This window comes from Phoxinus phoxinus (genome assembly GCF_949152265.1).
Source record: "Phoxinus phoxinus genome assembly, chromosome: 19".
NCBI classification, from domain to species: Eukaryota; Metazoa; Chordata; class Actinopteri; order Cypriniformes; family Leuciscidae; genus Phoxinus; species Phoxinus phoxinus.
The window spans coordinates 6,209,723-6,236,813 of NC_136894.1; the positions used below are offsets into that span (position 1 = coordinate 6,209,723).

At 38.6% G+C, this 27,091-nt stretch overlaps 1 protein-coding gene across 1 annotated transcript in view; it reads right to left on the reverse strand.

Moving 5' to 3' along the window:
* Window positions 1-7,985: 7,985 nt before the first annotated feature.
* The window catches only part of nxph1 (neurexophilin 1), a 28,815-nt gene continuing 9,709 nt past the window's right edge, over window positions 7,986-27,091 (reverse strand). Inside the window, exon 2 of the mRNA XM_079591287.1 lies at window positions 7,986-9,880. Coding sequence (XP_079447413.1) covers window positions 9,116-9,880 — 765 coding nt within the window. The 3' untranslated portion in view covers window positions 7,986-9,115. The remainder of the gene's footprint in view (window positions 9,881-27,091) is intronic.

The window sequence follows — 27,091 nt, forward strand, 5'->3', positions numbered from 1 at the left end:
GTAGACCCGTGTGTTGCCTTATGTTTGTTTGTGGCATGTTGCTTTTGCATGTTGCTTTTTGTTTTATATTAATAGATTAGCCCATGTGTATGAACTATATTGCTTTGATACAGCATTAATTAGTTGTTTTATGCACATGGAAGTTAAAAAAAGAGGTATTTAAAGGGGAACATTAATTAGATTGTATCTCATTATGTTATCAATGTGTATACCAAACATAACACATAATCTAGCTTAACTTAACTCAGGCAGAGATAATTCAGAAATTGCACTCTTTGTAGCACTATAATTAAAATTAGACAGCCAACAAATCCATTTATCTTTAATTGAATCTTAAGTGCACTGGTTCTTTTGCCTCTTGCCCCACTAGAAACGGCACAAGAAATTTGCGAAATTTCGGTTCTGTCACCAAAAGAGTCGAAAGCAGCGGCTTTCACAGGGAGTATTAGCATTTATAGGGTTTGCTCAACACCTGGCTCTAATAAGCAACTTATGCAGTTCCATTCTTTTTGTTTTTATTTGCGTATGATGGAGAAATTAGTTCCTGTCCATCAAACCCAATGGAGCTGTCACAACCAATGAAGTAGTCCATTTGTTAGTGGACATACTTGCCCACTGCATTCTACAGCACTAGTAAAACAGGGGGGGCCATAAATCAATATACATTGGACACAGTCCACTTCCCACCTCAGGAGTTGACTAGAGCTGTATTTTGTGAAATCAACGATGGGGGAAAAAGCCACAACAAGCCCAAATAAGTTGCTGGATGTGTTTCAGCATGAGAAGGTCCATCATGTGTGATTACACTGAAATGATTGACAGGGCTGGATTTAAAAATGGAAACAAGTATACTGTAGGTAGTTAATATGGTCACGAATATGGTCATAGCAGCTCAAATAAACGCACATCTTCAGCCCTTCATTGATTCGGTCTGACTTAGCTAATGATTGGAAAGTCTTCCCGGGAGAGATCACCTATGACAATCAGATCACCAAGCTGTCCTGTCATTTCCTCTTTTCAGCATCTTCCCCAGCCAATCTCACTCTCTTTTACTGTTGCTCTCGCCGTAATGCCTCCTTTACCTCTGAAATGCTGACTTAGACTAAGGTGGAAAAATATAGAGCCATATTTCACCTCATTGAGTATCTTTTTCCCGCAGTCAAAAGACATCTAATTGCTAATCTATAATCCTTTTAATATGCTCTTGCCTTTTTTCGATTGATCCTCTGCCAGGCGGAACATCATGGCTGGGGGCTACATTAATCTTATTAAGGGTGGGTTTAGGATGGTGCCGCAAATCCAAACAGTGCTTTTACCCATACTATACTGCACGCCCCCCTCACTCTTTCTTTCTTTCTTTACCTCTCCTCGATACATCTCAATGCCAGACTCACCTTGCTTTGATTATCAGTGACAAACTTGACAAGCCCAGGTACAAAAGGGCTTTGTTGAGTGATGTTTTTTCATTAATATTTATGTTTACTTACGGTGAGGGTGAATGATGATAACTATAGCCGGTATTTCTCTCTATCACACACACACACATTGTAAAACATCATCATATTCTTTCTAAATAATTCAACTGTAATGTTGCGCTATACTTTCTAAGATGGACATAGAGGTCAAGTAACATTTTAGGTTATATTATTAAGGTGTATGTAAAGGTGTTTATTTGTGAATGTAGAGATTTTTTTATTTTTGGAACTGTAGCTTTCCAAACCAAAATATTTTGACAAATAGCAGCATTTAATTAAATAGTAGACGTATAAAAAGGAAAGCTGAATGTCCAATTCAGTGTCAAAAACTTGTAGGAAAAAGTGTCTTGTTACTAAAACTTTTATTTATTTATTATTTTATAGATAGCTACTCTCGCTGCTCTGCTACTACAGTATTATCATGCTCAAGTCAATAACATAATAAATGTGACATTTAATATAGCAAACAATATGTGCCTTCATGCATTTCACACATGAAATGTATTATTGTATGATTCTATTGTGTGGACCTAAATGAATGTACTAAAGGTAATTTACTGTACATGATATGTTTTATTATATTACCTGATTTATCTTCAAAGATGTGCTACTCGGTTCAAATTAACTTTGTTTAATAAAGATAGAGCTCAAAAATGTGAAATCTCCAATATTCCCTTTTTCGCTCAGACTGTGGTTTAGAGTGAAGTGGTCTTTTCCCCTATGGACCCCTTCATTAACTCTAATCCAGAGAACGAGCTGAGAAAAAGACAAATGCAGCCATGTGGAAAACAGGCATTGTTCATTTCTGCATAAGGGATCAGCAATCCGTGAAAACAATGTTCATGCACTTTTCAAGTGCTGAATTTCTCCCCTCAGTAAGGATTTGTTTTCACAGTAAGTTGTTGATGTGTGTAGACTGGTAAAAATTTAGACACAAAAAATGTCTGAGTTTCTTAAAAGCTTTGACTAACTTTTCCTGGTCAATCACTAAAGTTGCTTTAAGTGACTTGACCAAACTTCCACTAGACTATTACGGTGCATTGAAGTCCTCCTAACAAGTTACTTTGTATTTGAAGGAACCAGTGGCGAATTAGACCTTCGGGTTCAGGCGTCGTATACCTGCACCGCAGGTACTGTATGATGTCACTTTGTAGGCCAACCGGGAGTTAGCATCACACTGGTTCCCTCAACAAAAACCCAATAGGTTAATATTTTTACATAGGGTTTTGAAGTATCGCCAAAAAAAAAAAAAAAAACATCAACAGAAGTTTGATGCTTACACATTTTGTCTATCAAGATCATTTTTATAGATGAACACAACTTTTATGATTTTTGTAGCCTAAATGCAGTCACCAGAAGTAAAAAGCTAAAGGTAGGCTATAAACGAACTACACCATGATACCGAGACTTCAACATTATCATCACTTAGCTTCTGACAACTCTTTCAGTTTTTATAAAAAATAAAAAAATACAATTCCCAGAAAGTTTGAGTTAGAATAGTTTATAAGAGCCCAATTATAAGCATAATGATGCTGTAAAAACGGACTGATCTATCCTGTTAGGCGTGATGATGTCCCGACATCGCATGCAGTCCAATTTAGCCACTTACTAAAGTAATTTAGCCTTTTTCAAGACATGTTGTAACAGCTTCTAAAAAAATAAATCACAAGTGGGGTAATAATACTGATGTATGTTGTGGAATAAAACATTAAAGTGTCTTCTTGAGCTTGTGTTCATCACCACATACCTTATGTTAGCCATTTAACCAAAAACCCATAAAAAAACCCCCATTGACTTCAGGACGGAACCGGAACTGCTAAAATGCTAACTCGTTTGCGTTGGCCTACAAAGTGACGTCATGTCTGCGCCACTCTTTTTCTGTGATGTTGCAAGTCGACATGTCCCTTTCAAAGTCACAACTTGATTGGCAACTGGTATCATCTATCTAGAATTCCGAGTTTCCCATTTGTAAATACTACTTCGCTTGGTCATTCATGTTCTTGAAGCTCATAATTATGATTATTAAAACTCCACTTGATTGGCAAAAAATCGATACCTGTTTATTTGAAGATCTCTTCTCCATCCAGCGATGAAAAGCTTGACCGTCTTGCACTTTCATCTTTCTTATTTTTGGATCTGTCGCGTGCTGTTTGAACACGTCACGCTCTCAAAACTAGTAAAACTGTTCAGCTTCTGGCACGCTTTCAGAGTGCGGTTGCCCATATATGGAGTGCCTTATAGGGCACGCGACTTTATTAAATCTTAAAGTGAACTCATATTTAGTTCATTATCAGAAAAAAATCCTCACCCTTTCCCCCCAAAACGATGCATTTTAGTTGATAAAATGCACCATAATTTTAAAGAAAGAAAAAACGTCTAAAATGTTACCCAAAAAAAAAAAAAGCTTTCCCTTGACCACATAATACACGTGAATGAGAATGTAATTTAACAGTGGTGATGTGGAAAATCTATAGTAGCTATATTCACAATGAAATGTTTTAGTCCTATTCTACAAGCTTACCATAACAATTAAAATGTTTAATTTATTTAGCGCCTACAATAATAGTCCATAATTTGCACATTTACTGTAAATATCAAATATAAAAGTAGGCCTAGCTAAAATCATAAGAGTAGTGAATAAAAAAAATAGCAACTGATTCTGTGTTGAAGTTTTATTCACAATCACAAATGAGAAGTCCATACCAGATGTGGGCCGGAACTGGGCCGACACTATGTTGCTGCTGGGTTCTGACCTCCAAAATTGTATCATCTCATTCCATTAAAACTATTTTAATATGTCTTTCTGGAACTAAGTGCCCAGTAGATGATGTGTATTGTAGGCCTGGATGTTGACATAGACATTTATCTCTAATACGTCATAAAGTATCATGAAGTGAAGAACAACAAATTTTTAATTTTTAATAAATAACCATTTTTTTTGTTTGGGGAAGAAGTTTTCTGAAATGTAGGGCATGTTCTAATAGCAAAATGAAATTTGTGCAGGTGAAATGTTTAAAAATTGAAACATCCAATAAGATTCCACAAACCCTGGTCTGGTTCACATGGTTCTGTGACATTGTCTGGTAATTAATGATCACTTTTTATAGCTGTAGTACAATGTCCATGAAGCAGAAGGTGACTGAAACAAAGCTGGAAATATCAGTGGTGTTTGAAAATGTTGTATTGTGTCTCAAATGACACCTTCATGCATAATGCCTAATGTGGCGTGCTAACCTTCTGGCTGCTGGAGAGGGAGATGAATCCAGACAGCATGCAGAAATGGTAATGGAGGTGCTTTAGCAAAGGTTACCATCTCTCTACAGACCCAGCCCGGGCCGCTCCCTCACCTTCTTGCGCAAAAATCAAAGGAAATGTTACATCTGAATAAGCTGTAAATGCACAAAAAGTTCACATGGATGACCCGCAGTGCTACAATGAAAGCAAGGGAAGCATTTTGGTAGAGAACCGTGAATGTGTTTTCAGCTACAAAATGTCTTTTGATTCGTCATTAGGAGTGTGGACACTCAAAAAAATGTTTTATCTAGTAGAAAAAAAGACTGCATTTTTTATGTAGGACATTCTTCTATCCTAATAGCCCATATTTCATGTTCTTTCCGAATATTTAATAAACAAAAAATTCCAGCGCTGTCCTGAAATGCCCCCCTCCAGCCAGAAGTCTGTGGTGGAAATGTGCCCACCGCTGTATAGCAAACTTTCAGGAAATGATGAGTAACACTTTTAAGGAGGAGCAGTAATGGTGCGCTCGCTCTCACAGTAGCGGAGATTCAGGAGTGATTAATGAAAACAAATTTTTCATGGCAATTAAAATGATTAAAGCCGGAGGGCCTTTTTGCTGTTAGCCTGAATTGCTCTAGGAACAAGGCGGCAACAAAGCTACGAACCAAAATTGCATTAGTAGTGGAGGAGAACTGTATTAAAATGCAAATGTACAGCTGTTAATAGTTCTTCAAAAACCAATAATCCCCCACAGTCAGTCATGTGTCAGAATGGTTAATGGAAAAATATCCCAGAGGCACACAGGGTCCTTTTCCATTCCGCTTCTGATTAAAACAGAAATTCTGCAGAGGCAAAAGCAGAGCTCGGGAGTGGGATGGGATTGGCTGGGATGGCTTAATGTTGGGCAGGAGACCAAAACCCATTGTTGGGAATTTCCTTGACTTTAAGGCACGCTTTGTCCCCCCTGGGATGGCTGTGAAGTGCTAAGCAGGGAAAGAAAGCTACTAAATCTGATCTGGAGGAATTAAAGCTATTTATCATGAAGGTGTTTAGCGTTTAATCTGTATTGAGCAACATCGGAGTTAAATGCACATGATAGTCAGGCCCCTCATGCGGCGGAAACGGGCTCAGCCAAAGGAAGGGGCGGGTGCGGCTGTGGGCGTCATAATTGAATAAATACTGCGTTTGGTTTTCTGTCACTTAATTATGATTCTGCCTCAGGTTGTGTTATAGAGATCGAAGTGTTCTGACCCACCAGAGGGAGAAATGCCGTTCTGTTTCTCATTCCTGCGCAGGAGGGGAGCTACCAATGGACCAAACAAGTTGATTAAAGGAATACTTCACCGCTGGAAAGATGAATGTGTATTTAAATTGGGTCATGTATGTAGTAGAAATGTGAAATTATTTTAGAAGTTGGTGCCTTCTAGACTGAGAAAAGCCAGAATATGTATTTTTGGCTCATGTGGATGAAAGACAAAAACTCCCAGAATGCACTTGCTTCGCTGCCCTATGAGGCCACTCCCAAGCCACGCCTACCAGTTACAGAGGGCAGTATCGGAAGAAATGATACAACTCGTCACGGAGATTTACGATAAAACTGGGTCTTTTCAGTTTTTCGAGTCAACATGTAGCCTAGTTGACTTGAAACTGAAAAGACGCCGTTTTATCGTAAATCTCCGTGACGAGTTAGTCCGTCCCAGCTCGAGTCTGCCCGGGCTCTTCCTCCTGACCGCCGGGCAGGTCTCGCTCCTCTGCTGCAGCGGCTGCTCCGGCCGCCTCTTGTTTCTCCATCACCGACGGCTGTTCCTCGCTGTGTTGCGGCTCGTTAGTTAGTTCACTTTTAAAATGAAAATTCTGTCATCATACTGTATACTCACCCTTAAGTTGTTTCAAACCTGTATGAATTTCTTTCCTCTCCTGTACACAAAGGAAGATATTTAGAAGAATGTCAGTAACCAGACAGTTTTTGGTTCCCATTGACTTCCATAGTATATATTTTTCCTACTATGGAAGTCAATGGGAACCAAAAACTGTTTGGTTACTGACATTCTTCTAAATATCTTTCTTTGTGTTCAGCAGAGGAAAGAAATTCATACAGGTTTGAAACAACTTAAAGGTGAGTATATGACAGAATTTTCATTTTAAAAGTGAACTAATCCTTTAAATAATGTAATAATATAGGGCGTAGTGAATGGCGACTATGGAAATAAGGAGCCGAGTCCCGGACATTTTGGGCGATCTCGAGGTCTGGTGCGCGGGTCTGATGCTCGTGGTTGCCTGTGCGGGCCGCAGTGCAGCGGGGAGCAGTTGCGGATGGTGGGGGAGCGAGAACTGCTTGGCGGTCAGGAGGAAGAGCCCAGGCAGTCCCGGCCGGACATACTGCTTTAATGCTTAACTTTGTATATTAAACAACATACAGCAAAGGGAGGAAAGAAGGAGTAGACAGACAGACAGACAGACAGACAAATAGACAGATAGACAGACAGATAGATAGATAGATAGATAGATAGATAGATAGATAGATAGATAGATAGATAGATAGATAGATAGATAGATAGATAGATAGATAGATAGATAGATAGATAGATAGATAGATAGATAGATAGATACCCTAACAGTGCAAAACCTCATCTTTTAGGATAATTAGAAAGAGGAAATTTAAGCAAAACTTCAGACAGCTCCAAAATGAGCCTGTCTGTAAAACCCCTGTAGACAGCCGATGAAGACATAAACCTTGCGCCCTCTTTAATTACTGATAAGTTGTGAGCCAGCTAAACTCAGTGGATTGTTCCCGCCGGAGGCCCTAATCACTTTACAGCGGACCGCTGATCCTAACTGCTGCAATGGAGTGTTTTGTGGCAGTCCCTGCTCCTGAAACCCACACTATCGGTCTGCAGCTCTCACCATCTCCACTTCCTGCCACATATTAGATCTGCAAATGAAAGATCTCCTTTCTCAGTAGACTATACCAAACCATGTAGCAACAAGGGTATAAAGTTCTTCTTTTGAGCTTGACTATTTCACAGTCATAACTTAAATTTCATTAGCGTACTGTTTTCACAGTAAAAAAAATAATTTCAAAAGATGAAGGAAAATGTTATATGTCAAATGACCCCTTAAACTGCATATTACTTCTGACCAAGTTTCAGGACTAGTTTTTCATGAAATTGTATGTACATTCAGTAATGGGGAACTTTTAAGGCAAGCATATAGAAAAAAACATAATTTTCATAGAACATTCTGAGTAACACACAATAACAAAGACTTCACCTGATAAAACTTTCAGTATTTTATTCATTTGTACATCTCCATCCCCTTGTTCCCCCTGAAAGTAAACATGATCATACAGATGATAAGTACTTCTAATATATATTTTTGACAGTTTTACAGTCCCTGTACACGAGAACAAGCATATATGGAATGGGGTGCTCTGAAAGAGAGAGAGAGAGAGAGAGAGAGAGAGAGAGAGAGAGAGAGGGGGGGGGGGGGGGGGGGGCTTTGGGTTAACAGACAATGAATGAAGGCATATACAGAAGCAGCTCCATCAGGATCAACTATGTACAATACAAACCAGTCATACAAATTAGGCTCTAGGATATAGAATTCATTACATTACAGTGTATTATAAGTGACAATGAGCAAGCCCTCCAACCATTCCTGGATCTTATTAAACTACAGGAGACAGCTTGGGCTGAACAATCCGCAATTTATACAGTACAGCTTCTTTGTAATAGGTAGAAAACATGCCTGTAATTAAGGCCTGTTCATAACCAGCAGAACAAAGCCATTCTCCCCATCTTTGGGCCTTTGGGCTGGGAGGAATTACTCATGAACGTATAGGGACTCCAGGGGTGTTCAAAAGTTTGCAGGTGGAGGGAACATTGAGATTCTGGTCACGAATAATTCTCCAGTGACATCGCTTCTGAGGCGAACTACCATCTAAAAATAAAAGTCCTACTGTATCTACACCCTCATGGCCTCTTGGCAGTTCTAAGAAACATATATGTACTTGTACAAATTAACTAATTAAACAAATATTCTGAGAAACCAAACACTTACACATTTCTAAAATAAAACGGAACATTACAGGACAGAATCGTGAGTTTACATGGTCATACAAGCAACACCCCAGTGGTCAAATAATATCCTAATAACATTAAAATATATAAACAATAAATTAATAATAATAAGTGCAGTAACTTAAAGGATACCAATTGGTCAAACAAAAGCACTCAAATGAAAGTGCAAACAGCCAAATTCTTCTCGTCAAGTTGTTTTAATAGATCCGGGCCATGAAAGCATGGTATGGACGGTAAGGGGAACATGTATTTGTTGTGGATGGGGAGAGAGCTCCATCCTTTGCCTCTCGTTGTCCTTCATGTAGGTGATGTCAGCAGCTACCCTTAGCCAGAGGGGAAGTAAGGAGTATCACTATGGTAGTTATAATCTGGGCAGACTTTCTGCACTAGCTTGTAGTCGGTGCTGTAGAAGGAGATGTAAATGCAAATGACTTTGAAGGGCTTCGAGCAGAGCCAGGACACATGGCTTTGCGTCTGCTCCTGGTAACATGTCTTGGACGGGTCGAAGTTGCAGAGCGTGTTTTTGGAGCCCCTCTCCACCTTCTCGTACTCGATGCGGCAGTTGAAGGACTTGGAATCCTTGGCGTCGATGACCGACTGCTGGGCCGTCAAGTCAAACTCGACGATTTTGGTGGGCGGGACCAGGCTGACGGACACATTGCCCTGGCCCGTGGAGTTATGGCGGAAGTAGACGCTGAAGGTGCCGTTGCCGTGATCGACGATCTTGCCTGTGATCAAGAGGTTGAGCTTGACCGTTTTGATGTTAGAGTGGAAATCTCCCCAGCCGAACATTTTCTTGAACTTGCCCGTCTTGACCATCGGCCGCCGTTTGGCTCGAGGCCTAGAGTCCTGCAGGTCCGTGGTATTCCTCAGCCAGTCCCACAGGTCCTGCTCTGAGTAAGGCTCCGGAGTGTCATAGTGCAGGTCCAGGGCTGTTGCGTTTTCCTTCCCATGGAGAGTCTGTGATAGAAGTCGACTGATGGACAAGTCCTTACTGCTTTCTGTCCATATATGCTTTAGTGTCGACTTGGGGGTCCCTGATTTGAGCAGCTCCGACTTCCCCGGGATAGAACCATGGGCAGTTGAAACCTAAGAAAGCAAGATGGAGAGGACATTATTGAGCCGTCTTAACCTTAAAGAGCTACAGAAGACGTATAATGCAAAGCAAGTGAGCATTTCATCCCGTGCCGCTTGACAGGAAAAAGGAATTAAGTGGATATTACTCTTGATTCGGGAGATATTGACCCCCTCACCCCCACACAATCATGTAGTCTCCTACTCAACAGACAGATCAAATGGATTAGGATGAGGGGGGAAAAAGGATAATCGATCAAGCCCGCAAGCTTCAATTTGCAACGTTGTTAGCTGACAGGAGCCGTCAGGGAAATAGAACGGAGCGCAGCGAATGAGAAAAAAGAATACAGCGATCAAACTCGTCACATCGTGCGGTGGGGGAGGGCATCTCCGCCGGCCCTCCCTGATAATACCGGTGACTATTCTTTGAGTAAAGAGCAGACTATTAACCAGCCAGTGCTCCTTGAATTGATGATTGATGAACCACTGGGTTCTCTCCATTTAGTGCAGATGAGTGGAATTAGGTCCATACAGGGCCTGGCGGAGCGCCGTGACATTGATTGCCTGATCTCTACTGTAAGACCTGACAGCAGATCCGTCTTGCGGTGGTTTTTGCATCTCGAGGGCTACCCCTGGGATCGATATTTAGAAAATAAGTTCTCGCTACCAATCTGCCCGACCCTTCGGACAGAATTGCCTCACAGCACGTGCGAAGCGTGAGGACGATGCAGGTCCATTTTAAACACAGCGCTGAGTGGGAGCGAGGCCACGTGGCTCACTTAAGGATTTAACGTTGCGAATCTGAAAGGTAATCAATATGTGACTTGAAGGGTGGTTCAAAATGCAAATTAAGATAAGTTTAACTTAAAAACTTGGGAATTGCTTGATTGCGGTCTGCTCATGCTCAGTACTAACATAAAATGTTAGTTTTTTTTTTAATGAATAAAAACACAACTATACATTCACCTCACAAGCATCAACACTAGTGATGAAGAACCTTGGGAGGAGAGTTCAGATGTGTTTCAAATAAATTAAGGAACATTACTCTTCCTCGTAAGAGGAGTAAGACTAAGAGGCCTTGCCCTGCGCTAAAGGAGAGTAATATGTTTTGCACTCTGGGTGCATGATTAAAGACAGAGTTATTATTTATTAATGGTTGATTGCTGAAGGGGCAATACAAACATTCCAAGGCTGAACAAGTTTCAAGGAGCTATTTGTGTGAAGTTCAGTGCGGCCTGACCGACTGGGAGGGCACTTGCATTAATAAATGGATCTTTATAGAGATTGTTTTAACAAAATTTTGAGGGGAAAAACTTGTATTCATGTTTATGTATTCATTATCCAATGCATTATAAACTATGGAACATACAGAGAGGATACAGTCAGCTGGTAAAAAAAATAATAATAATAATAAAAAAAAATTATATATATATATATATATAAAAAAATTTTTTTAATATATATTATTTACTTAATTGGTTTTCAAATGTAATTCTTTATGTTTTATAATAAGTTTTCTGTACTTATTTTCTTACTCTTTTATATTTATTTCTCATTTTTATTCTTTATTTTTACTGTATACTATTCTGTGACACTCATTCAGTATGTTTTTTTCCAGTTAAATATTTTTTTATGAACACTTTTTGTTATTCTGGTGGAAACCCTCTTCACATCCGGATAGCAAATCAATGACAGAAGTGGTCTATATATATATATATATATATATATATATATATATATATTTTTTTTTTTTACATATATTGTTTTTGGAAGTCTCAGGACCAAAAAATGTTCATCCAGTCATTACATTCAATCCGAATACAATGATTGGCTGTCCAACCTGCCTGTCATCGTATGTATTTCCATACCACCGCGCACCCTGCTCACACAGACATCATACGTAATCAGAGCATTCAATAAGGCTATGGAGAGTTGTAGACAGTCACCGAGCGCCGCAAACAAACAGCAGCTGCTTTTTATAGTTCCTCCTGAACTACAACACAAGTTTATACTGCATTCATGCCATGTCGTGAACGTAATTCAGAGACGGCAACCTGTGACGTTCTACTCGGAGCTGTTCAGCAGTCAGGTGGTACAAGTAAGAGGTCTGTAAGTTGGCTTATGTGTCCAACTCTTTGCCTATGGCTAGTCTGACACCTTTGGCGACCTTAAAAAGCTCAAACGTGGACGGCACAAACAGCAAAACACTGGCCAGGAGTCAGTTCTCCGGGGCATAAAGCCTGCACATAAAGCGGAAGTCTGAATGGAAGGCTCGGTCTGTCCAGTCTGTCTTGCCATGATGGGCTTGGATCCAGCCCGACTGCTGGAGCTTTACAGAGCCAGCTGCAGTGCTCACCTGAGGCAACAGTGCATCTGGTAAACACATTCGAGGGGGAGTCACGGCCAAGCCCTTCCCACCTCACCCACTGACAGCCGGCCAGCCAGGCACAAACAGCTGGACTCCCCCAGGCACTGCACTGCATCAGGTCAGCAAGAGCAGCGTGCGTACATGAATATTTGAGCCTGGTGTGAGTCTTAATGAGTCTGTCTGCTTTAAGAACTTCAAGTTAGACAGAATGGATCATATTGGCTACTTTATCCCAACAGCAAGCCAAACAACATCAAACATTCTAGAAATTAAAAGGCTTTTACAAACAAATGCAAACATTTTTCATTCAAACCATACAGGAGTCAGGACATACTGTTCATTACACCCGGGGATGTGTGAAATTACATTTGAAAAATCAACCACTTAGTGGGTTGAGTGAATGGCTATTTTGGACACAGCATCTAAAAAACACAAAAGCTATGGGACACATAAACAAACAAACAATACAATATGTGATACAATAGACAAATATGTCCATCTGAATTGTAGTGCTGTTTTAAAGGGGATGAATTTATGATTTAAGATGTAACATTTCCATGAGGGTTTTATTGTGCAAATATTCAGCAATACTTAAGCACCAATACTAAAAAAAACTATAATAAATAGAATATAATATTAGATTATTATTTTTATATTTTTATTTATTTTTATTATAAACAGTCGTGTACATAATGGTGTGCCAAATTATAAAAAGAAATATTATATATTTTTCAATTTAGTGAGCAGTTTAACGCCACTGACCGTATTTAACCTTGAAATACATGCTCTATGACTGCACTGCAGTCCTAACAAACGCAGACCCTGCTTGCCTAACATAAGCCAGAGCTGTACATTTGGTTGTAATTAATGATAGCAGATTAAATGGAATAATTATACAGGCTAATTCTGAAAATGCAATTATGTTATTGCCGCACATTTGTGTTTCATGCGAATGTTAATTTGCACTAATAAAGGCATTAATATGCATCAATAAGTCAACTACAGTGTTAGCTAGCATATTATAGACACATTGATTATATCGCCAGGGCTGTTTTAGTAAGCGAAACATTACAATGTGTTTTTTTCCCTGCGTTTTTGCAGGTGTCCACATTTTTAAACCTGGCGCATTAAAGGAGAACGTTTAAATTAACCTTTTAAAATCATAATCAGCCTCAGCTTCAGGGGGTGTCCTTTAATTTGAGGAAGAAATTAAACAGAAGAATGTGTTTCCAGTGAGTGTTATGATGAATAATGTTAAATGTTTCCTATATAAATAAGTTTAAAATAACAATAATAATTATTATAGCTATATAATTCTAATAAGTACATTTACTTATATTTCAATTAGTGTGTGTGTGTGTGTGTGTGTGTGTGTGTGTGTGTGTGTATAGTGTATATGTATAAGCACATTAATATTATAGCCTACATTTCTATTAAACATACTTTTCGAATTAAATTAAATTTTAGTTATAACCCAAGATAAATTTCCACACTTATACCTACATCATGGAGAGTAAGTACGTGCTGTGTGAAGTAACTTCCTTTCAGAGTCATACTATCTCTTTGATAAGAGTTGACTTACAAAATATCAGGTGGACTAAAGGCCTGCCAATGATGGCCACAGTTATACCAGCTTTTGTAAAGTGTCAGTAGTAGGAGAATGAGCAGAAGAAGCAGATATAACCCTGAGTAGAGAAAGAACGCCCTCAGCTGTGACCCTGACTGCACATTCCACCACTTACATTTGTGCTACAGAAATACAATAACGTAGAGTGAAAGGAGAATTACAAAAAGAATGAACAAAGGATCATAACGTCCACCTGAGGTAAATGTTCCAGAGAAAACACGGCCCTTATCAATAAAACCGCTATGTCGAGGCCAGAACCTCCACTGTGCAAAACAATATGCCATAAAACTGTTCAGCGGATCATTCCGGTACCTCACTTTAACAATCTCCCAAACAACATTTACAGCCTGGCTGATGAGATAAAACAGTGCATATCTTCTTCCTCCTCAGCAATTCGCTGCCATCCACAACCTAGACACTTAAACAAGGCGCTTCACGCTGCGGCCGTCCTGAGAGAAATGAAAAGGAAAGGCAAAAATGAAGATGGATTTCAACTAAATCCACTTCTGCTAACAAAGCACTCGCAGGCTCTTCTAACACCCCCCTTCCTTGCTGCCTGCTGCGCGCGTTTGGTTTGTAGGAGTGCGAGGCATTTGCACGGGCCCATTAGCGACATAACTAAGCACTGTGCTTTAGGATGGGCCGCTGGGGCAGAGACACGCTTGCTGCAAGAGTTGGACAGCTGCTAAGCAGCCATGGAATATCAGACTGTGACCATGCACTAGAACTGCCTAATGGTGTCATAAGAAGGCCGTTAGACGCACCATTAAAGCAGGCTGTCGTGCTCGTTGTGTATAGCAGCCAGTGTGTGTTTGTAACAATGACCGTGGACTCCCCTGATACACTGTGTTACACTTCTGTTGCAATACCTATTTGACAAAGACGTACAGAAACTAATAGTATGAGATGCATTTTCTGCATTTACGAATGGAATTACAATACAACCAAATGAGAATATTCAAATGCATGACAGAATCTCGCATCTAACACACATTCACGAAGCAGCAGAAAACGTTCAGCAGTTCTTGTATAGGGGCCATTTACACAAAATGTGTTCTTGCGTTTAAAAACGTGAGACGCTGCGATGAGGAATGGAAAATAACACATTTTTAAAAGTTAAACGTCATGTAAATGAACATGGCGCTACAAGAATGCAACTCTCATGCTCGAGACGCTGAGAGAGCAGAGACACACTGCACAATGTTACTATAATGTTCATCTAGTGTAGATTTACATTGGTAATCTATTAAAAGCGCCATAAAGTGGAATGTAAAACATGTTCTGTGTGAACGTTTTTTTTGCATTTAAAAGGCCAAGGCGAGACGTTTGTGTTAAAGAATGGAAAACGACATGTTTGTATCTTGACATGGTACTATAAAAATGCAACTAAGTTCGTCTAGCATAGATTTACATTGCTAAACTATTAAAAAGCAGTATAAAGTGGAATGTAAAATGTGTTCTGTGTGAACAAGCCTCACAGTGTTAATTCACAGAGAAGGCATTTTTGCATTTTAAAAGGCAAGACATTGCACTGAGGAATAGAAAACTAAAAGTTTTCAAAAGACGGACTTCATTTAACTTAATATGGAGCTTTAAAAACACAACACTTGCACTCGAGATGCCCGAAAGAGAAGCGAGACACTGCGTAATGCTCAATATTGTTCATCTAGTGTGGATTTGCATTGGTAAACATAAAAAGCACCATAAAGTGTTTTTTGTGTTTAATGGCGCAGAGCACCTGTCAAACACGCCCATCAGAATTGCATAGAAAAACAATGGAAAAATAGCACAGTGGAATTCATTCTGTGCGAGCGGTGTCAATTTTCAGGATTCACAGACGTGTTTTAGGGAAACTGTGTGAGGAGAACAGGTTTTAGGACCAGATGCTGTTGCATGACTCATAAACTCAATACTCCATTGATTAACATTTGACAGATGAATACGACACTGGAGACTCTGTGAGTCACACCTGTTTTTTATCATAAATACAGCTGTCATAACATTCTAGTTCTAACGAACGGAAAGAGCACATAGTACGGTAAAATTACAGACTATATTAAATATTACAGTCTATGAACTAGATCTGCACGATTCTGGATAATACAAATCCAGATTCTCCCATGATTCCGAATAAACTAAATTAACGTAATTTAGGCTACTAGAAGTTCTGACAAAATGATAATTGCTGCAGTCTATTTAAAAAAAAAGTGTTTTATTAATTTGAATTATTTAAAAAGAAATCGGGTTGAATGAATGATTCAATGACTCAGTCATAAAGGCTTTAGTTGTTTTATTACTGAATGAATCAGTGTTTTCTGATTGAATCTCTTAAATTAATAATTCAATGACAAATAAATTTTTTAACAGTCACGTGTCTCCACCTACTGGTGTAACGATGTAATTGATACAATCTTTACTTGAAGCATCAAGTTACTTTCCAGAGTAGTTTTACTCTTATTTAGATCGCTATTGTAGACAAGTATTCTTGTATCTGAACTATAAACTTTTATCCCAGTACATTTGTTGTAACTCAGAAATAATGATATTGTGTGGTTAAAAAGACTGTTTGTAAAGCTGCATACCTACACTCCAAATATGGACAAACCCAAACGTTGGGTTAAATGTAATTTAAACATTTAACCCAATGGCTGGGTTTGTCCATATTTGACCCAACCAGCATTTTTTAGAGTATATACATATCTCTGGCTCAGCGGCAGCACCAACGCAGTTATGAATGTTCACTGTGATCGTACTTGTCAAATGTTTATAGACAGCTGAATCATTGTCATTTAGGGATACGATTGTGTGGATGAATCAGATTTAATCTAAATCGCAATCTTTTAAGGATTAATCGTGAAAAACCCAACTAAAAAAACCCCCAAAATACTAAGAAAACCCCCCAAATTTTGTGTAAAATATGGACAAACCCAAGCGTTGGGTTAAAACATTTATATAAAAATTTAACCCAACGGTTGGGTTTGTCCATATTTGACCCAAACTTGGGTTAAAACAACCCAGCATTTTTAGGAGTGTATAAACCAACATTTTCTAACATTATACACAATATGCAAAATGCTACAAAAGCATAGCACATTGTTCTTTTAAAAATGGCACCCCAAAATGTAACAGTGAAAGTCTAACATCATCTTAATACTATTCCCACAGTTCTCTTCCTGAGCAATGCAGATTTTATTGAGCCAACTCCGCTGCTGAGCGCTGATATTTACTGTGGAAATCTTGAGACTAATGTGGCCTGAGGCTCCATAAATCAAAGCAGGCTTCCCTTTGTCAGCATCGCAGATGGCCCCGCCGCCCAATCACCCCAATTAAGAGCCGAGAAGGCGAGAGAGAAGAACACAGACGCAGCAAGACGCAGAGAGGAAAAGTAGAGAGCGAGAGGAAGAGAGGGCACCTGTCCCGCTGTCATATTCGGGGGGCCTCCTCTGATCAGTGATTCGGGGCCTTCCTCTTAGCCACTTCAGCGCAGAATTAATGATGGCAAACAAAAGCCAGCGCGTCGCTCCTCACAGCTATTTGTGGGAGACTTCTCTCTCTACTCTTTTTCCCTCTGAACTAATCCTCAATGTCACACTTAATGAGATTTTAGGCTGGAATAATAAACTGAAGCTGTGCTGCTCTTCTCCAAATGATTTCTTCTACTCCTGTTCTTTCTTTATTTATTTTCCTTTTTGGCAGACCTGGATCTATACCGTGCCATTAGACACCTGCGCTAGCTACTGTATCTGCAGCAGAATGACGGATTGTATAGTGCATGATGGGAAGGGGCCGCTTACAAAGCTTTTTTTTCAGTACGTTATAGTTTGTAACATCATGAATCTGTTAAAAAAACTTATATAGTGGATTTAACCCTTGCATTGGACACTTATAATCCATAGGTTAGTTAAAAACATCTAAAATATGTACATTGATTGCAGTTCTGAGTTTTTTTTTCGGGGAATGAACACGTCACACAAAAAAAAGGCCTGGTTGACTTGCGCTAGTAGTTTGTTGAAATTCCAACGCTATCTCACGACCAATTCGTACGAATTTGTACGAGTGATTAAAAGGTGGCTAATTCGTACGAATTTGTACGACCTCACTCGTACGAATTTGTACGATTTGTCTAAACCCACGTGACGGTTGGGTTTAGGGGCGGGGTCAGGAGTAGGTCATTCGTATGAATTCATACGATTTTGGAAAATCGTAAAATATGTACGATTTAGCAAAAAACGTACAAATTCGTACGAGTGAGGTCGTATGAATTGGTACGAATTAGCCACCTCGTAAAATTCGTACGAATTGCCGTGAGATCGGGTTGGAAATTCGCGTTATGGTAAAGGGGCGTGACATTTCCGAAATGCACTCGGAGTGGTTGACTAATCAGAACACACTTGTCCAGCCAACCATTCAGAGCACATTGTGCTTTTTTGGAGGAGGGGCTTCATAGAGACAGGAACTAAACAGAGCGTTACTGGAAGAGAGGTGCTGCAGCGATGTAAAAGATGTGAAAAATAAGGTGTTATTTTGAAAATTCAAGCATGAAAATCTGTTCCAGTAGACCGCCCAATAAATCAAGACTTTGTCAATATGGCATAATATGCCCTCTTTAAAAGACAACAGTGTAAAAGCAAACACATGAAGCCCTATCTCTAAGCGGAACAAAAGGCTTCACATTTCAGGAAATGTGTTTTATGTAGTGCCAAGAGTATTTATACGTGTGTGTTTTGTCCTTTTGGTTGAAGTGGTAGGAGGGTTCAAGAGTCAGGTAAAGATGCTCTCCAGGGAGGATGCCATTATAATGCACGCTCGTCGCTCAAAATCAAATTAAGCCTGTAATCCAATAAACTGCCATTTCTGCCGCAAGTGACCCCACAGGACCTCATTTCAAATCCGTGACAAGCTTTAATCAATATGATTTAGTGGTCGAGGACACAAATAGTTCAGGCGAGGAGAAACGAAGCGCTGTTCTGCCACTGTCTCTACACTGGAAATCTGCAGCTGAGTTTTATAGACGGCCTGTGGTGTGTTACAGAGCCGCATTGATTTGTGGATGCAATGTGAAACGGAGAGAGATGCGAGGGAAAAGACAGGAGCTGCTATCACGAGAACCCCCTCAAGGAGCATTTAACTGAAAGTCAGAGATCAATATGCTCATGTCCATCGGAGCGGGCCATTGACAGGGCTACTTACGGGTTACAGTATCTGCCATTGCCACTTTAACCTGCCGACAGGCTCTTTGCTTCCTGATAAAAAACAGCCCGGTTTCATCTCACGCTCATCTGTTTGGTGACAGGTAAACCAGAAGCAATCATATCTAGATAATGCTATACTGGCTTCGCTGATAGAAGGCTGATGCTTTATTTGCCCATGTAAACATTATGAATACACAATGCAATCATAGATGTTTGGGCTGGATTTGTATGATTTTCATTTTTTTTTGCACTGTGCTCTGAACAAAATGATTAAAATTGAAATGAAGAGCAAACAACGGGTTGCGCATTTGAGCCTGGATTCCCCCGTCACTTTGATTTGTGTTGTTTTGTGCACTTGATGTATACAATGAATAAAAATAAATAAAAAAAAAAGGTATAAAAAAAGGCTTTATTTTTTTAAGCTGAAGTGTATGGTTAATCATAGAAATGTGGCAGCAAATGCCGGGCAATTAACAGTATTTGACAATTAAATGTAAAATAAACACTGATCAGGACCACGACACTAAGCGGAGGGATCTTGTATCATCTTAATAGAGTTTTGTTTGCAATAATGTCCCTCTGACTGTGGATTATTACATGATTACTTAACGAGACACAGTGATGAAAATGTTTTATTGGATAAAAGTTCTGACGCAAATAGACCGGTGTTCGAATCCGCCTTTGCCGAGAAACTCGCTCTACTCCCTTTTCCCATCACATATCAGATAAAGAAAGGCATTTATAATGAAGAACATATTTGAAAAGTGGAAATAAACATCTCATGTGTGTTTAATATTAAAGTGTTTAGGGTTAGGGGTAGGTGTAGGGAGGGCTTTATTATCCCAATATCCATTTAATAATTCTAATAAATATAATAATTTACACTGTATGTTATTATTGTATACTGTGTAATGTGCAACAACACTAAGGTGCAGTTAGTATACTGTTTATAAGTATAAATAGTTTTACTACTATTACTTTTTACATACTGTAGTGTAAATAAAATCCATTTGCTATTTTCACTTAGTGTAAATATAATCTATTGCTATTTAAACAGTGTAAAAAACAGTTATTGCTATTTGTACTAAGTGTAAATAGCATCTATTGCTAAGAAAATATGCTATTTTCACTCAGTGTAAATAGAATCTATTGCTATTTACAGTGTAAATAGCATGTATCGGTGTAGGAAATTCCACATGAGCGCACAATAACGATATGTTTATTATGCATGCACACGGCAGTTATGTCATCTGCCGTTCATCGTAACACAGTCTCACCCCAAAACGTCACATACTGACGGGTCTTGACCATACGGCAACATACGACGAAAAGGGTACCCTTTAACGTCCATGTGTGACGATTCGGGTATGGTTGGGTTTAGGTATGCGTTAGGGTAGGAGGCGCTGCTGGTGCGCTTATGTCTGCGTCTCATATTGACGTTATAGGGGTACCCTTTTCGTCATATGTTGACGTATGGTCAAGACCCGTCAGTATATGACGTTTTGGGGTGGCTGTCAATGTTTAAATAATGTTTAAATGTTTAATGTTTAAATAAATCGTAGTGGACTATTTAAGCAAAAGTTTTAGAAGATTCTACAATAAATCAAATTGAAAAAAACTTGTTTCCAACTACATGTTGTTTGTGACTTTTCAAAGCAGGACCATATCAGGGCTTCAAAAAGGCCAAACAGAAAAAATAATTATAAGAATAATAAATCATTATGCCAAAGCAGTCTCATAAATTACATCAGCAAATGACCAACATCTGCAAAGAGGAACACCAATAATAGTGTTGTTGTCTTAAATTTTTAAACACAATCAACTCATTTGTATGACTTTTAAGTCATTTCAACTTAAATGACATTAAACTGGCTCAAAATTATTTGAATCGTGTACAACTTATGATTATAAAAAAGTTGAAACTTGCTTAACATATTTTGCTGAGTTAAAGCAATGTAAAAACACATGTTGTGATAACTTATTTATCATATTCTCTTCTTACAGTGTACTTGTGGTTATATGTAGCACAAATGCATTGCATTAGAAATGATTTCAGTGTCTGTAGTCCTGTCTGAAGTCTGGAAATGTCTTGGGTCTAAGATCAGGACAAGAAAAGTTAAATGATTAGGAATCATCTTCCACGCTATTTTCTACATGCTTTCCTACATCTGGAGAAATTCTACGGTTGCTTCAACCAACAGCTTGTAAAACATGGTGGGGGATCTGTAATGATACAAGCAACCATCTCACGACAGTGATTATATGATCCAAAGATTGCTGTGCATGCTCTTAAAACGCCTAAGAGATATAGGCAGTTTTATAGGACCAGGTGCACCCTGTTGTGCAAACTCCGCTTTCACAACACAAACCCATATTCTAAGATGATAATACCCATGTATTCTCAAGCGCAGTCTTGTGAACACCGGGATCGAGTCAAATGCCGTGCCTTCCAATCACCAGATCTAAATATCAGTGAGCTTTTAAAGGAAGTTCAAGAGCGTAAAAGTGCAAGATTCACTCCGTCCCTCAGATAACTAACTTTTCTCATTGATTAATGACTCAATATCTCACCGCACACTATATGATACCTCTACAAAGAAGACCGAAGCTGTCCTTAAGGCGAAAGCTGGACTTACTCCTCATTAGGTCCTTGATATTGATCGATTGCTCAATGTCTCGGTTATTTTGTCTGTCGCCTGAGGTTACAACATGGAAATGAGGGCCGAGACACAGGACAACTTTCCTTTCACTTCAGATCAATCGAAAGTACGCCAGTCAGTCACTGCGATTGTATAGAAGACTAAATATCATGATGTAATCAAAACTCCTTCAGAAATAATGCAGCTGTATTTAATGGCTGGCACTTGTAATTACCATCTATTCTAATTAATTGGAACATAAAATATTATTTGAGTCCCTGGCACTTAATTTGTTTTCGAAAAGAGATGAGAGCGAATGCTCTCCGGAAAGATGCATATTTAATTCATCCTATAAAAGAAGGACTGGGGGTAAAAGCAAATATACAAGGTGCTTTGTTAAAGAGAAGCAAATAATCTATAAAGCCATTAGTGATAAATATTTAGCAATACCCCCCTCCCCCTTCCAAAAAACAAACAAAAAAAACACTTGCTAATGAAATTTAGGAATGAATCCTGAGACAGCTGAGCTTATCACTTCCCTTCAATTACCCTTCACCAAATTGGTTTCCATTCAAGGCATGTTGCCCGATTGCACTTCTTTAAAAAGAGCACAGCCTAAAGTTCATTTCCAACAGCGTGAAGACAGACTCTAGAGTACCTGACTGCATATGAGCTCGTGTTCATTGACATAGAGAGCATGAAAAACGAAGCGTCCTGAAATCCAAGACACATGAGAGGCTGCGGGCTACACTAACTACACACACACATCTACGCATACACAAACTCCTGAATATCGTTCACATACATTTCATGCACAGCTGCATCACATCTTTTTCTGAAAGGAAACTTGAAAGGAATTAACAGCTTATTGATGCGTTACCTTTTGCCTTTTGTGTAAGTTTTGAGATTGGCATCCAGGGTTGTACGCCATTCAGAAATTTTTAGAAATTCCCATTCAAATTTGAATGTAAGAAGAATTTAAATGAAACTGAAATGCAAAGGTTCAAATCTCAGAAACAAAACACAGGGAACTAGTCTATTCCATATACCATATACCACATATACCATATACCATAATACCATATTCTACATTCTTAATTCCAATACCTAAACTTAACAACTACCTTACTAACTATTAATACGTTTATTGAGGAAAAAGTCAGTTAATAGTTAGTTAATGGTGAAAATTGGACCCTAAACTAAAGTGTGACCTAATATAATATAATATAAGTAATTACATAATTCATATATGTAAAATAATTAATAATATGTATATTCATTTATATTTCATTTTGAGAGTTCACAGTATTGTCTATTAAGAAAGTTCACACTGTTCAGAAAAAAAGAAAGAAAGAAAGAAAGAAAGAAAGAAAGAAAGAAAGAAAGAAAGAAAGAAAGAAAGAAAGAAAGTTTAGGAATTTTTACAATCATACTCAACAAGAGAGATTAGTTTAGGTGACATAGTTACACGTTATTACTTACAGTAAATTAAGCATAATTACAAGTAACTAACCCTAAACCAAACCGTAACTCTATAGTAAGTACATCAAATAATGACGTGACTACACTTGATGGGATGTGCTGGAAACACAGAATTCCCATCATGCACCACAGGGTGAGGAATCCATAATAGCTGGGATATTTAGAGTTGTGTTTCTGGGATTCATGTTCTCTCTCTCTCTCTCTCACACACACACAAACACAAACAGATGGATGAGGAGAAAGCGAGAGATTGTGTGCATGCATGTGTGTGTGTGATTGGGAATGCAGGAGAGAGAGGAAGCAGAAAAGATTAATTCAAAATGACTTGCTTTTGCGCTGGTGCAGGAGAGCAGCAGCATTACAAATGAAAGTGGATTTTGTATGCTAGATTTAACCTTAAATGGTTTCGCCACGCGCTGCTATCATTTCTGACAATTTCACAGGGAGGGTCAATGCCTAGTCTTCTTTTCTCCCAACAGGAAATGTTATTCTCCATAGACAAATTTTGTACATGTCCTTAATAGCACTTAGCAGGTGACCCCCAATCCTCACAGTGGGAACATACAGCTTCAACCAGATTGTGCATTTCAAGGGACAGTTGACCCAAAAAATAAAAATCATTTCAATATTTGTTTTCACCCTCATCATTCACCATTTATTTAACTGACTGGAAAAAACAGACTTTAAAATAATAGTAATAATAATAATATACATGTCTGCCTTTTTTCATATAAGTCAATAGGGCCTAATGTTGTTTTGGAACCTGTTGACTTTGAATGCATGGACACAAGTTGAAACTTGTAATATTATTTTGTGTTCCTCAGTTGAAAGTCATACAGGTTTGGAACGACATGAAAGTGAGTAAATAATTACAAAATAAAAATTTTGGGGTAAACTATTGTATGTAAACTAAGCCTCGGATCCAGATGATGCAACACATTATAGCAGCATTTTAATATATTGAGGAGACGCAACCTCACAGAACATGACAGTTGAATTATATAAAGATGATGTGAAATAGAAATGAGTTTTTTTTCTAAAAGCATACCAGATAAGAACATAACGTTTCTTTCTCCTATCTTAACATAAGGTAAAACCAGACATATTTTTATTGCTGTAGTTCGAGTTGCTCCCTGCATGGTGATTGCTACATTTTTACAAGCTCTTGGGATATTTTTTGAAGGAAGTGTGTGTATGTGTGTGTGTGTGTGTGTCTCAAGTGGAGATTATGAGACTAATTTCAGAAACCTCCTTCTGGGTTATCCACTGCTCTGATTACTATGTATTACTTGCTGAGACTAACTGTCCCGTTGCTCTAATGCACTTTCACAGACTAATAACACATCAAAGTAAAGCCCTGAAGATACTCAGACACGTAGAGTGTGGCGTTCTCCATTTCCTATCATCAGCTTCTCAGTGTATTTCATGTTTGTCTATAAGCTTATACCTGCATTTATGATCAAACATATTTGGAAATTTGAAATAATTTGGAGTTAAAAAAAGAAAATAAATGTCCATTTGTAATGTCCATGTTATAGTTAAACGTGCAAACACATTTATTTATCTTACAGAGCCATGCACACACACACACACACACGCACGCGCACATACACACACGCGCATACACACACATCCCATTGACTTCTATTTTTATACAGACCTAACGATGTTTCTATCCTCTACTATATATATATACATGTGTGTGTGTGTGTGTGTGTGTTTATTTCCTGTATTTGGCCCAAGTGGGTGTGAAAACTGCAAGTGTGTGTAGAACTTTTGATTACCTGGTGGGACACGGTTACAGTGTTATAAAAATGCAAGTCCTTACAGAGCTTTATTTTGATTTTTGATTTTTGAATGTGTGTAACCGGTCCAATTCAAGCCACTCCGAGCGGGACTCGAACCAGAGTCTCCGGTGTAGGAGGCGGCCGCGCAAACAAGGAAGCAAAAGACCGCAGCCTCTAGCATCATTCGCTAGCGCACTTCTTGAGGCCAGGGGAGTGAGGTTTAAACGCAAAGCTCTTACTGGCCTACGTCTGTTACACTTGCATTTTAAAATAAACTTCTACAGTAAATGTCTGTTCAGTAATCTCTATGTAACAGATAAGTGATAAAATGCAGTTGCAAAATACAAAGCTGTACAAAATACACACACTCATCTTTGCACCAATAAAATGTGCAACACTTTGTGTTTTGCTACCATATTATATGAAATATCGAATTAATTTAACTTCTGGTGAAATATTCTCCTTGGCATCTCGCAATTTAATGGCATGCAAGTTCCTGAACATGATGCATGATGGGATATGCTTAGGGTTACCATGATTCTAGCCAAGACATGTTCCTGAGTCATCATAATTTGTTGATCCTGGAACAACATTCCTCTCAGATGTTGTCCTATCTCTATTCTCTACCCTCAAACCCTAAACCCTACCTAACTTATGCCTAAAATCAGAGGGAAATTATAGTTGAACAACACTGATGTAGAAGCACCTAACCCTGATTGTAAGCCTAAACTTGACATAAACTTTAAACTTGTCCCTCAATCTGATTGGTTGATTGGAATTTTGTTCCAGGATAAAAAAAAAAAAAAAAGTGTACTTGGTGAAATCACATTCACCGGTCACACTTTAGATTAAGGTCCAATTCCCACTATTAACTAACCATTAACTGACTTTTGCCTCAATAAACTCCTAATTACTGTTTTTTAATAGTTAGTAAGATGTTAAATAAGTTGTTAAATTTAGGTATTGGGATTGAGAATGTAGAATATGGGATTACAGAATAAGGCATTAATATGTGCTTTATAAGTACTAATAAACAGCTTCCTAGTAATATGAATAGCAACTAGTTAATGGTGAGAATTGGACCCTAAACTAAAGTGTTACCACGTTCACTTAGATAGTGTGGGTTTAGTGTGTGTTAAGGGCACTGAGCTTTAGCAATTTTAAGACCTGGGACAGTCTTGTACACACACCTCCTGTTGCTTGCATGTACTGTCAAGTGGCAAAGACTGCAAGTGTGGGTATTTGTACAGGCCTGTAGAGAACGAAAGAGAGTCTCTCGGGATAAACGTCACACCTTTTGATTTTCCTGGAAAAAATATCCAGAGTTCTTCACATAAAAATCAGTCTATGGCTGAGAGACAACCTCATTTCTTGATTTGTTACAAACTGTTCACACATTGAATAGGCCTACATGTAATTTCTTACATTTAGCCCCTTTAATAGTTTTTATTTTATTTGTTTATTCTGGTGATAAATTGTTTACAAGCTGTTCAATAAAAAAATTAATGTAATTAAAATATATATATATATATATTTTTTTTAAAGACCCTTGAATAATTTATTAAAACTTAATTTATAAAATGATCCCTTGATCCCCTAAAATGTATATAACCGTTTCTTCTAACTGGATTTGAAACATTTATTGTCTATTTTTCGGCTATATTTCAGAAAACTACGAGTCCTAAAACAATGCAAAGAGAATTGAAATAGTCACTGAGCCTCAAATGAACCCAAAACTAATTTAAACAACTGTCTGAAATTTGATTTCGCATCACACCATGTGGTCTCGAAACCCTGTCAGAGAAACAACAGAGACTACCGTCATCTACATCTGAAGGAATAATGCCTTTTCCAGTAGAATCAAATTAAATCAAACTGAATAGAATTGAATGACACTGAACGAAATTTAGCCGAGACAAAGGAGTAACACATATCATAACACGCTGCCCGTTCAGGTGTGAGCGGTGCTGTCAGTCAGGACACACACACACACACACACACACACACACACACGTCCCACAGGAGCAGCGTAAGGAGAATGGTGCTCACCTGTCTGTCTGTGGCTGAGTGGCTGCTGCTATGGGCCAGGCTAATGTTTTAAGTAATGGCTTTTGAGAGCTGACAGATCGGT